The 13,524-nt window shown below is 36.6% G+C and overlaps 2 protein-coding genes and 1 long non-coding RNA gene across 4 annotated transcripts; all 3 read left to right on the top strand.

Annotated features, from left to right (window-relative positions):
• The first annotated feature begins 171 nt into the window (after positions 1-171).
• LOC122299633 lies at positions 172-2,039 on the top strand. 2 transcript variants are annotated; one of them, XR_006239713.1, is made up of 2 exons: positions 172-561; positions 1,158-2,039. It is a non-coding gene; the product is annotated as an uncharacterized LOC122299633 (long non-coding RNA). The 2 variants fall into 2 exon arrangements; XR_006239714.1 differs by having other exon boundaries at positions 422-561; positions 1,167-2,039.
• Positions 2,040-2,841: 802 nt separating this feature from the next.
• On the top strand, positions 2,842-6,509 carry LOC122299632 (pentatricopeptide repeat-containing protein At2g37320). The gene is made up of 3 exons (XM_043110027.1): positions 2,842-4,952; positions 5,741-5,827; positions 5,928-6,509. The coding sequence occupies exons 1-2, from the start codon at positions 3,348-3,350 to the stop codon at positions 5,741-5,743; spliced, it is 1,608 nt and encodes a 535-aa protein (XP_042965961.1). The 5' UTR covers positions 2,842-3,347; the 3' UTR covers positions 5,744-5,827; positions 5,928-6,509.
• Positions 6,510-9,087: 2,578 nt separating this feature from the next.
• On the top strand, positions 9,088-13,243 carry LOC122299290 (fructose-1,6-bisphosphatase, cytosolic). Its single transcript, XM_043109438.1, has 11 exons — positions 9,088-9,465; positions 9,887-9,934; positions 10,093-10,167; positions 10,245-10,306; positions 10,411-10,477; positions 10,602-10,715; positions 10,967-11,053; positions 11,515-11,651; positions 12,196-12,282; positions 12,426-12,501; positions 12,905-13,243. Exons 1-11 carry the CDS (start codon positions 9,307-9,309, stop codon positions 13,013-13,015), a joined length of 1,023 nt encoding a protein of 340 aa, XP_042965372.1. The 5' UTR covers positions 9,088-9,306; the 3' UTR covers positions 13,016-13,243.
• Positions 13,244-13,524: the final 281 nt, after the last annotated feature.

Here is a 13,524-nt window from a genome sequence, read left to right as displayed (position 1 = left end):
CCCCGAAATATACATGTGCAGGAAATGCCAGAATCGGTGGCGGAATGACGATTGTACCCCCGTTTATTGGTTTCATAAGGGTAATTAGAGGTAAAGGGTAGTTTGGGGAGTTGGCGGGAGTGTTTGGATTTAAGCGGGCGTTGTGTGCTTAAACGACCGGCGATAACTTTCCTTTTGACGGAGAGCCAGAGGAAAGCGATCGGAGAGAATCCCCGCCGGTGAAAGGCGGAGTTGAATGAAAGTGTGGATTTCGAGTGTGGTTTTAAGGCTGGCTAGGGTTTGATGTTTGGAAGGAGAAAACATCTTTTCAATTATTGATGGGGGACCATGAGCTGCATATCGTGATTAATGGGCCTGGCGACGATTGATTGAGGGCTGAGGTATCAGGCTAGCAGCATTGACCGAGTGGTCGGTGATAAGGGGTTTCAGTCCTTCGGGGACAGAGGCCATTCATGGCTAGGTCAAGGCGGGATTAAATGTTGAATCAGATGACGACGTTTTGTGAGATGCATTCATGATGATGATGGCTGCTTAAGAACGACTAAATCAACAGCCCCGATGGTAAGACTACTTCTTCATCATTCAATCTTTCTTAGTTCAGTACAATGGTTTATTCTTTAGTGAGAATGTGTAGGCAAGCACATCTGTACAGGCAGGGGCCCACGTTAACATTCTGATCAATTACCCTGTTCATATACTTTCTGAATCTCCGGAAGGCTGATGATAAATTGATAATTGATAAGTTCTTATCAATCTCCTAAATGCAGATATGTGAGAAAAAAACCGCTTTATCTTTGTGTCTTTTCAACGTTATTAGAAACATTCTTAAAAGCAAACGGTAAAGATTGGTTAAGTTTTAATAGTTAATTTGTAATTGCTTTAGCCAAATATCCTTCTGTTGATTGAAATGGTTATTTTATTCATTCTCATTGGTAAAAGATATTACTTATCTCAAGTTATATGCTCGGCAAGGCTTTATCAAAGTGAGGCTAGTTGCTCTTTTGGCCTTGTCTTGTTGTGAAAGACACTTCTCATCCTCAATCCTTTTCGAAACTGTAACTTACTTTTCGAACTAGTTTAGGCTAGGTTATGTTGTATTGTACAAGTATACAACCATATCTATTTTTGAAATATTGATTCATTTTTTCATTCTCAAGGGTTTATAGATTGGTACCATCCCTGTTCATTTTTGTATAAACCACATGGAGAATGTAAGATGGGCTCCTCTTCCAAGTTTCCTCCGTGATTGTTGGTAACTATGTTGATGGAGTGGTTTATTTTGGTTGTGCCCAAGGAACAGCTATTGGTGTTGTGCCACATGCGAGGTTGGCTGTTTACAAAGTGGCCTGGAATGATCAAGAACTTACACATGTGATGTGATTACTGATATAGAACAAGCCATCATTGATGGTGCTGATGTGATAAACCTTTCCATAGGTAATCTAGGGGCAGGAAAACCATCGTATGAAGATCTAGTGGCAGCTGCTGCATTTGTAGCCATGGAAAAAGGCATAGTGGTCGTAGCTGCTACGGGAAGTTACGGACCGTCGTTGGAAACTCTAAACAAGAAGTTCCCCTGGGTATTAACTGCCACCACAACCACATAGTGGTCGGAGTCAGAGCCCAGCCCTTATTGGTTGTAGCTGCAGCAGGAAACAACGATGGGCCATCTCCGAATACTGTAGGGAATGACCTTCCCATGGATCTCAACTATCACGGCGAGCACCATTGATAGATGGTTTGCTGGAGTTGTGAGACCAGGAAATGCAGAAACCATTTTGGAGTTATGAATCTTCTACATCTCTGTTTCTTGGAACAAAAGTTCAGGTTTTTTGTTTCCTTTTCTTTTTTCTTTTTGTCTGATCAATGGTAAATATCTTTGATATGGATCTTTTCCATTTAACAGAAACTAAAACCTCTGATTTGGAATTAGTTTCCTGGCATTCCTCCCTAGTCAATCAGAAGGTGCAAATTGTGGGATGCCTTTAGAAAATTGAGGGCCCAATGCAGACTGAATAATGAAGCATCAATTTGAGCAAGGTCTATTTTTGCGATATATGTGCTCTCTCTCACACACAAACATACCAAATATAAATGAAAGAATGATGAAAATGTCTAAGAAAAAGAGGAAAGATTTTGTTTCCCTCAAATACCAAATAGTTCATATTGTTTTGAAACCATAGTTTTAAATTCCGTTCCGGTGTAATATCTGGTGCACTATACCTCATTATTCTATTTTGCTACAAATTCTAGGCCATTCTGGTCGCCATTATGGGCTCTATTCCATTTCGGATTATTTTTATAATTTTTATATGCTTGGATGGCATTTTTGTAAATTTTTAATTTAGATAATATTTAATTAATTAATTTCTATAATTTTAATTTTTTTTGTAACTTTAAATATGTCTCATCATTCTCTCTTTTTTAAATATCACTATTTTTAATAATTTCTCAATTCTTTTATTTTTTTCCTTTATTTTTTTGTTGTCTCAACTCAAATTTGTGATTTTTTCAACGTATATTCATTTTACAAATATTCAATTCTTCCATATATATACACATATACATGATACATAATTACATATATATAATTTATTCTATTAATTATTAGTTTATATATACATATAATTATTTTTATATAATTAATTTTAAAACGGTATACCAGAATGCACCGATGTCAAAATATTCTGTTTTAATATTTAAAGCAGAATGATCATCGGAACGAAATTTAAAATATTGTTTGGAACACATCCTAATAGGCTCTATCATTGTAATGGACCATGCTAGTCGACTGCCCAACTCCAGCTCTTACTGTTGGGCATAACCACTAGTTCATTCTTTTTAAAAAAAATAAATAAATAAATAAATATTTTTAAATACTTTTAAAAAAATACTCAAATTTAGTAGTAGTAAATTATTTAAATATTTTTAAAAAATTAAAATGCATTAGCGGTCGTAAACTAGCATTTTCCCATTGTAATACACAATAGAGAATATTTCCCTCCATATGCAAGCCCTTATATTTAAAAAGAAAGAAAAAGTTTGATGCATTTGAATTTTTAAAGAAATATCGTGCCTATAAAAAAATTATAAAAATATTTTATGAACTAACATAATTTGATTGATTAAGTGTGTAAAAAAATCTGAAAAATATTACTTTTTATTGAAAATTACATCATTTATGCCTTTTTTAATCGAAACTTTCAAATAAATAACTTCAATCATTGTTGGCTGGGGCGCTGATGGGGGTGGTGGTGTTGGTAATGGAGGCGAAGGTTTCGGGCCTCGATTGGCCTTAAGGTTGTGGCCGATAATGGGGATAGATCTTGGGCCAAGGTCAAGCTTCAATGGGGGCACCAATTCTATCTCGGTGGGCGAGTATTTCTCCGTTTCGGTGGGTGAGTATTCGTCAAAGCTGTTTTTGGACCAAGCTTTCTTATGGTTTTCAGACACTATTGCACCCTAAACCTTTCACTTCCCCCAAACGGAAACAGACACCGCAAGGCAAGAGAGTTGGCAAGGCATTGAAAGTTCTTGAACTTATCGCTCCGAAATCCATTGTCAACACAACTAACCAGAGTCATCTTCGGCTTGTTCAAGCCATTTTACGAGCAGGCTCAAAGCAACATTATTGCGATGATTTCTCTGGATCAAATCTAGAGGTTCGAATCCCATATGTGGTTGATGGAATCCTTAGACCATCCTCTAGGAAGTATTTGATTCCTACGCGTAATTTGCGACGGGAATGTTTGGGAGTCGATGCGGATGTCTTGTCTCATGCTTTGAGTTTATGCGGGTCTACACGTAATCTTATTGGTGGTATTCAATATCATTGCTTGGCAATAGGAACTGGGTTTGTCGACAATGTATATGTTGGCAGTTCTTTGATAAGTTTGTATGGTAAATGTGCAGAGTTAGAAAATGCTTATAGGGTTTTTGAGGAAATGCCTGTTAGAAATGTGGTGTCGTGGACAGCTATTATTTCTGGATTTGCTCAAGAGTGGCAGGTTGATGTGTGTTTGGAGCTTTTCCATCGGATGAGGAACTCGATGTCAGAACCCAATGAATTTACGTTCACAAGTCTTCTGAGTGCTTGCACGGGAAGTGGAGCTCTTGGACATGGGAGAACTGCTCATTGCCTAACAATTCAAATGGGTTTTGATTCGTACGTCCACATTGCTAATGCTCTTATCTCAATGTATTGCAAATGTGGGGTTGCTCAAGAGGCGCTTTACATTTTCGAAAAGATGGATGGTAAAGATATTGTATCGTGGAATTCCATGATTGCAGGTTATTCCCAGCATGGGCTTTCAGTTCAGGCGATTGATCTTTTTGAAAAAATGAGGAAGCAAAGCGTAAAACCTGATGCCATTACTTTCCTTGGTGTCCTCTCTTCATGTCGCCATGCAGGTATCGTTAAAGAAGGCTTGTTATATTTCAATTCAATGGTTGACTATGGTGTACAGCCAGAATTAGATCATTATTCATGTGTTGTTGATCTTCTTGGCCGGGCTGGTTTACTGGAAGAGGCTCAAGATTTTATTGAAAAAATGCCAATTTATCCCAACGCTGTTATATGGGGTTCCCTGCTATCTTCTTCAAGGCTTCACGGGAGTGTATGGATTGGCATCCAGGCTGCAGAGAAAAGGCTGGTTCTGGAACCAGGTTGCCCTGCTACCCTTGTGCTATTGGCGAATTTGTACGCCAGCGTGGGCTACTGGAATCAGGCTGCGAGGGTGCGAAAATTGATGAAAGATAGAGGGCTGAAAACGAGTCCAGGATACAGTTGGATTGAAGTTAAAGATAGTGTCTACCAATTTAGAGCAGAAGACATGTCAAACACCAGAATGACCACAATTCGTGGTATTTTGAACATTTTGATAGATCATATGAAAGCTTCAGGCGATGAGCCTGAATTGCTGGAGGAACTTGATGATACAAAATTCGATTGGGTATGTTAAGATGAATATACGAGAAAATTATTGGAGGCCATTATTCTATAATTTTTTTTAATCTCCTTTTTCCTTATTTTATATCTTATATTATTATTATTGTTTTATCTTTCCTGGGTTTTTAACTGTCTCAGATTTATTGGATTCAAAGATACATTTTCATTGAAGTTTGGCATTCTGGGAGGGAAAGTAGCCATTCTACTCTACGTTCTCTTTCCAGAAATTCTGTTTTAGGTGTCTGTGGCAGGCATTTTGTAACGACTGGGCATATACTGGAAACTTCATATTCTAATGTTACTTGCCAATTTGAACTATGTTGAACTTTGTTGATATTCGGGCCTTGCTTTTCATTCAAGTTGTCATGGTGGTTAGTTGCTGGCTAAATAATCAAGCCCTCTTACCTCATGTTTAAAATTTTCAGGCGTTACGAGCAAACTAGTTCAGTTGTCATTAAACTTGGTGTTTCAAGTGGCTTTACATTTTAGTTTGTTACAACCTTTTGGAGTGTTAGCTGTGTTATAAACAAATCAGAATACTTTTCAAAATATTCAGTTGGAAAGTTGGATTGCATCGTTAAGAGTGTTGAGTTTTGACATTTTGGGAGTTGGAAAGAATATTGAGTAAATTAGGAACTCAGTGATGTTGGAAAAATTCTATCCAAATTAAATTATTAATGTAGATTTTATATATTAAGGATTGTTATGTTGTGTCCAATTAGGATCAGGCATTTAGAGTTAAATTCTGATTAGTATTCACTTTCTTAAGTGGATTTAATTTCTAATCTACAGTGAAGCTATTTAAAGGAACTACTGAACTCACAATTTACAATTGAGCTGCCACATCCCAGTGAAGAAGCAAGAGCTCGTATGTTGCAGGTGAGTTTTCAAGAGTGCTTTATTTGACTATTCAGTGCAGTCAATCTGTGCTGTGTGCAGGATTCTCATTGAACCCTTTTCCTTGACATATCGGATTCAGTTGAGGAAGATGAATATTCATCCAGATGTAAATTTTGAGGAACTGGCTCGGTCTACTGATGATTTCAAAGGAGCACAGCTAAAAGATGTTTGTATGGGGGCAGCCATGCTAGCCCTACGACTCGATGTGACTGAATTGCTCATTTTCCCCGATTTATGAAGCATCAAGGGAAAATGTTGATTATGTTCAACTCCAGGTGAACCATGAAGACTTTAATGAAGGTATCGTTCAAGTTCTGGCAAAGAAAAAAGCGAGCTTGAATTACTATGCTTAGACTGCAATGTTATATTATTCAAGCTAGGCCAAGAAGAAAGGAAAGGTAGTGGTTAGGACCTTGTTCAGAGAAGTGAAACCTTTCTTTCTAACTATGTAACTGGCTTTTGCATTTTGTCTTTCTATAGGATCTCAAGCCAAGTTTCTTTGTATGCGAGATATACACACTTTTTATTTTTTATTTTTTATATCCGTGAGTGTCCAAGCCAGCTTATGTGCACTTCAACTAATCCGAGGTACACAGCTGAGAGTTGTATTTAACATTACTCTTAAATCAATTGGACAAGAGAATTTACTTTTATCTTATAATTAATATAGTTCACACATTCAACCATGTAAAGGCCATGATCTAAAAAAAGTCAATCATGTAGACATTAAAAAATGTTTCGTCTCTTCCATAATTTTCTCAAAGTCTCCTAAGTTGAAAAATATGCCACAATGGAGGTTTGATAGAAACATAAAGTCTAATTTGCTTTTATAATGGGATGGAATATCACAAATTTTCAAAGGTCTTGACTAATGAAATACTAAATTATTATTTATTAGACTTAATTCCCTAGCATTATTTACTCAAATTTTATTAACTCAGAAAACATTTCAATATATAGGTTTATAATAACATTAAACATTTGAAAATCATGCAATACATCAATTGTTGACAACTATTAAAGTTCAATAAGATTGCATTATGTGACAAAATTCATCAAAACCTAAATAAGTGCCATTAATTTTATAAACATTATCAAATTATTGCCCTTAAATTCACTGAAGTAATTACTCATTATATAACAAAAATTAGCATCCAATTTGGAATATTTATAACATTCATAAATTATCAAACATATAGTATTAAATATACTTTTTCTATCAGCCTAATAATGGATATATATACATACCAATTTATCTAAGAGTAATGTTACATACAAAATTAATGTGTGCAAATTTTTTACTGGCTCTTTGAGTAATGTATATGGATAATACTTGGGCAACCGAGGATTCTCACATATTTAAATTTTATTTTTACTTAATAGTTATGGAAATATTTTTTAATAAAATTTTTAAAAATATTTAAGGGGTTTAAAAAAATGTTTGAAAAAACATTAATGCTCATATAACTCTTTTGATGTGATACCATCATATAGTATCACGTGATTTATTTAGAAAAAAACACAAAAAAAAAAAAATTATATTCAAACTAAAAGAGTGTTCAAAAATATTAAAAAATAAAAACTAAAACTTTAGATTCTCTCTTCCTTTTTTATGTTTGTGTTTTTAATTTTTTTAATAAATTACGTGAAATCACATGTAATACAATGTAACAAAAAATCATCTGAACGTTAAATTTAAGATAATCAAGTAGCATTATTTTTTTCGAAATAATATTAGGTACAAGCTCTAAATAGGCAAGTCATGTGTAAACTTTTTTTATAAAAACATAAATTTCTTTAACAAAAAATAGTTTTTAATAATTTTTTAAAGTGAAATTTACCTTTTTACAAAAACTAACACGAGACTTGTCTATTCAATATATATACATATCTTTTCCTTCCTTAAGAATAAGGAAAGATGAGGATAATTGGCATAGCAACCCTCCCTTAAAGTTACAATAGGAGCTCATTCCTGTTGTGGAATGTCTAGTTTGAGTCGTAATTATTGTCTAAAAGGCGAGTTTGTCATCACAGCACTTTCAAAATATCCAACTAGTCTAAATTACATCCCATAACTCAAAGTTCAAGCTTTACTATCACAAATAATTTAAAACTTTATCCTAATTCGAAATGACTCCGAAATTATGAAATACCAATTACCAAGTCGCGGCTACTACCATGGTGTGACAGTATATTCCTTTTAAGAAAATATTGGGAGTAACCATTATTCATCACTGCACACCACACACTCTATAAAAAATATCTATATATCCTATAAAAAGTAGAGTTCAGCTACGGAGAAGCCACTATAGCGGTGCACACTTTGCACTCACTACGTGGCGGTCTATTTTATAATTTTTTTTTTTTACTTCCTAAGCAAAATGTGCGTTTTGATTCATTTGAAAACCCATTTGAAATCATCGCGTGAAGTCCCTCCTCCCTCGATAGCAACCGGCGTGCAGTTTCTCTATCCAGAGGCTCCCGGCGACGCCGAGTATCTTATCAGCGCCACCGTGGGGCACTGCTCCGTCAGCCCAGCTTCGGCGCACAACCCGGTAAACAAATTTCAGAGTGGATAAACGCGATCCGAAACTCGTGTAAACCCACATCGTCTCGAACCCGCGTCGGGATTCCTCTGCCCAGGGCCAACTCGCTACGGTGTCTCCATGTTCGACGGCAGCTCCAAACGGTCGTACGTCGGAAAGCTGCTGTAAGTTTCGACAACTTGATTGAACGCACGAAACCAGCGAGAACCTCCGTCAATGGCTCTGGGGGGTTGGGGGCTTCGATGGCTCTTGGGGGGAAATGGAGGGACACGGATTCAATCTAACCGGTTCAGTTCAACTGTATTAATGAGCCGGTTTACACGTCATGGGTTTTATGGCTGCAGCGGAATAGTGGCTGCGGAGTAGATTAATTTTAAAAAGCATTTCTATATCTTATAAAAATCTATAAATATATAATGTACAACATAAATAATGGCTGATCCCTGCCAAACCTCATCCCTTTTATCTCGTAGCATCTTTGCGCAAGTCTACCACCGACAAGCAGAGGAGCTTGGAAACATCATAAATTTTGTCGAAATCAACCATATCTCTGGGTGGTCCTACAAGGAGAACTTGACACACAGAAAGAGAGGGAGAGTGACAAGTTGACAACAACCTTATAACCGCCAAATCAGAGCAAGGAAGAAGACGGATGGCGTTATCCGCACCCATCAGTGACCACTACTCGCTCACTCCATCCCTCCACGCCCGCCACGTGTCGTGCGAAACTTCCCTGGACATCAGATAGGCCCATCTCCTTCCCTTCCCCAAACTTTTATCTGGCCAGGCCAGCCATTCTTATCCATCTCCCTCCTCGAACCGAGCAATCTTAGGAACTTATATAGAGAAAGAAACACAGAGAGAGAGAGAGAGAGAGATTCTTTGTTTATCGGAAGCGAGTAAAAGAAGAAGATGGATCACGCGGCGGACGCCTACCGGACGGACTTGATGACCATAACTCGTTTCGTGCTCAACGAACAGTCCAAGCACCCGGAGTCCCGCGGCGATTTCAGCATCTTGCTCAGTCACATTGTCCTCGGCTGCAAGTTCGTATGTTCCGCCGTCAACAAGGTATTCCCATCCCAACCTCTCGTCCTTTGAATTCCTTTCTTCTTTTATTCGTATTTTTTTTTTCCAAATCCTAATTCTATAGTTTGGTTGGCGATTGGGATGAGAATATTTTTCAATTCCATTTCATTGCCTTACCTTGTTTGCTTTTTTTAGAACTGTGTAACATAAGACACGAATAAATTTTTCTTTTCCCCTTTTTTTATCACGAGTTCAAGTATCGGACAGATTGTTTTGTTGTTAGATATTTAGCGGAAATGCTACTGTTTGCTTCTTGTATATAGATCAGATAGCCCGGAAAATTTCAGATACTTTTTATTTCGGGGAAGAAGCTAAAGAATTTTCCGATCTATTGTTGCAAGAGGATTTTGACGTTTGACTTTTGATTCTTAATGGTAAAAGTTCTCTACTTTTCTGTTTGCAGGCGGGTCTTGCCAAACTCATTGGACTTGCTGGAGAGACCAATGTTCAGGCTAGTAATATATTATTTCGGAAACCCTTGTATGGCTTTTCTGTGTTCAATTTTTACTCAGCTTACACCATCCCCGTTTTGTCCTTTTTATCTGCTCTTTAGAGATTATCAACTTCTTATCTTGTTTATGTGAGGTTTTTGTGCCTTTGTGACTCTAGGGTGAAGAGCAAAAGAAACTGGATGTGCTTTCAAATGAGGTTTTTGTCAAGGCTCTGATAAGCAGTGGCCGAACAGTGAGTCCCTAGAAGATTGTTGATGGTTATTATCTGAACTCGTTATGAGTTTTCTAAAAGCCTGGGTCTTCTTGCAGTGCATCCTTGTATCAGAAGAGGATGAAGAGGCAACCTTTGTGGAGGCATCTAAGCGTGGAAGGTGTCTGCTTTCACCCACTGTTGTTCAGGACTTCATAGTTGATTTAAATATCAGATATGAGATTTTTCTATAGATCTTATCTTAAATGCTTTCTTATAACACAGGTATGCTGTTGTTTTTGATCCATTGGATGGATCCTCCAACATTGACTGCGGAGTTTCAATTGGAACTGTATGCCCCCCGATCTCTTGATAATTGAAATGATGTTATGATTTGCTGATCTATATGTGAAGTAATTATTGGTCGAGAATAACTTGAAATTGAAATCTTATTGATTGCCTCTTCTTTCATCTAGATCTTTGGGATTTATATGGTTAAACATACCAATGAACCAACACTAGATGATGTGTTACAACCTGGGAAGAATATGTTGGCAGCTGGCTATTGCATGTATGGGAGCTCTTGCACGGTACAGACTCAGTTGATCCTTTTCTAACTTTTCCCCTCAATTTTTCCTTTTGTTGGTGCACTGATAGTGTGTTCCCATTGTGATAATGGCATCTGTCATGACTTGTATATTGAGTGACAGGCAGAACCTATAATTAACAACCGTTGATTGAATCTTCTGTGCTGGCAACTAATAATGAAGTTTCTTTGTTTGCATCCTAGATTGGGCTTTGTTAAGTCATTATTTTCTCATGGAACTTTGTCATTTTACAGCTTGTGTTAAGCACTGGAACTGGTGTCAACGGCTTTACTCTTGATCCATCTCTCGGGGAGTTCATTCTTACTCATCCAGACATCAAGGTATATATATATTACTCGAGTACCAGATACGGCATTCGTAGATTTTGCCGTTCGCCATGAATGCTATCATGGACATTCCCATGTTGGAGTACATGTGGATTTTGTTTGCCCTATTAATGAGTCAAATGAGTGAAATTGTAAAATTTCTCAATTTTTTTATCCAAATAATTGACTATGGTAAAGTGATTTTTTTTCTGTAGTAAATTCTCTTTCATGCTTGTAATTTATAAACCTCTATTGTTTACATTAGGCTGATGCTACATGTAGTATACTGACAAAATTGGCTTCATGGTGATCCTGCGTGTGTTCTTTTCTTAAATGGAAGAGAGCAATAATACAGTGATACATATATATATATATATATATATATATATGTGATAAGAGGGACATGCAGCTCTGTATATGCCAGCTCAGGTTTATTTGGTGTATTTAGAACCTGCTTACTACATTCCTTTTTGCAGATTCCAAATAAAGGAAAGATTTATTCAGTAAATGAGGGAAATGCTAAGAACTGGGATGGTCCAACTACTAAGTTTGTGGAAAAGTGCAAGTTCCCTAAAGATGGTTCATCATCAAAGTCTCTAAGATACATTGGAAGGTATCATGGTTCTGAACCTAGCTACTAAATATTTCTAGGTGTTGATTTTTTTTTTTTTTTTTCTGATATTTGGTTGCTGGCTTGTCACATATAATATGGTAGTTGTTGCCACGTTTGAATGGCAGCTCTTAACATTAACTAAAATGGATTCAATCTTTTTTAGGCAGTGTTTATATAAGGGGTTAACATTAACATGCAAAAATATTGAATTGCTGTTTCTGCTGACATCTATGCAGAGTAGTCCGTTGCCCTGACATTAATTCCTATGCTTATTAGTTACATGTTTGTGACCACTCTAATTCCGATGAAAAAATGTTTGTGGCCACTCTTATGACTCTGAATGCAGTCAAAATAATTTTCTGCATATACTGGTGTTCAAAAGCAGTGACCAAAATGGATGTTAGGCTAGTTAATTGCCTTTCAACTAAACATAATGTAAAATTGTCAACTTACAATATTGGTTGATCTTTGTGTTTTGTTTACTACCTGACTTCATCTCTTTCAGAAAGATTAATGTGGTGTCATATATTATTATGATTGACAGCATGGTAGCCGATGTCCATCGCACATTACTTTATGGGGGTGTCTTTTTGTATCCTGCTGACAGGAAGAGCCCCAGTGGGAAACTGCGGTATGTTATGTGCGGTTAGATTACTGGTTATTTCATTCTAAGTAATCCAAACTTGATGTTAGATCTTAAAGCTTTAGGCCATAAATCTTGGGGGGGATTAAATTTTGTGAATTTGACTTTATTTCTTTTTATAATCTGAACAGTGTTCTTTATGAAGTTTTCCCAATGTCATTCTTGATGGAACAAGCAGGAGGTCAGGCTTTCACCGGCAAGCAACGGGTATTGATTTGATGAACCTTCTTGACTTTATCATGAAAATAAGTTTGGTTTCCTAAAATTCACCTACAAAGATCTTGTTTGTTAACTTTTTTTTGACAAAAAACTAGTTCTTGACCTTATGTTTTCGAATTTAAAAATCTGAGCAAAACTTAATCAATTTTGTAGTTCTTTTCAAACGCTTGATACCAAATCACTATTTAGTCTACACAGCGCGGATAAATGCAAAATAATCAAAAGTTGACTGTTGAGTTACTCTGTTTTTTGGGATTGGTTCTGAGCCGACTGCCCAAGTCCTGGTCTACAGCGCCGCGGAAGAATTAACCATTGAGAAAACCCATCTCTGAATTTTCAAGCTACTTTTGGGCTAAAACTAGAAACTGATTGAAACGGGTTATCTTTGCAGGCACTTGACTTGATTCCAAAGAAGATACATGAGAGATCTCCGATATTCCTTGGAAGCCATGATGATGTTGAGGAAATTAAAGCTCTCTATGCTGCTGAAGATAAGGAATAAAGTCATCCTTCTCATGTCTGTCGTATTACTACGATAGCCTCAAGTTTCAACAATGTCCGCAGTTGGTGGAATTTCATATGGGTCTTCAATGAATAAATAAATAAATACGAGTCTTCAATGCAAAATCAGGGTCTCTGCCATTTCACTCTTGCGTTTATAGATAAACTCACTGAGGTTTTGTAATGGGAAACAAATATTCTTAATTTATAAACCTCCTCGTTCACAGTAGTTAAAGTGTTCAAACTAATAGTACTTCCTTTGAATAAAAAAAAAGGATCCTCATTAAAAGAATAAATTTTTTATGTGAGTTTTAAATTTATCTTTTTTTTTTTTTTGAAGTGTTTGAAACTTACACATTCTATATGACTGCAATATCATCTCTCTAAACTTAAATATTTCGAGGCTATGCATGTGTTTAATATTTGGAGTATGCTACTCTTACAAAGAAAGCCACCCGACAACCCCCTTCATTTTGTCCCCGCCCTAAAAGAAAAGGAATCTACCACCGG

Source organism: Carya illinoinensis, chromosome 16 (genome assembly GCF_018687715.1).
Source record: "Carya illinoinensis cultivar Pawnee chromosome 16, C.illinoinensisPawnee_v1, whole genome shotgun sequence".
In the NCBI taxonomy this organism is placed as follows: domain Eukaryota; kingdom Viridiplantae; phylum Streptophyta; class Magnoliopsida; order Fagales; family Juglandaceae; genus Carya; species Carya illinoinensis.
This window is presented reverse-complemented; position numbering and strand designations above follow the sequence as displayed.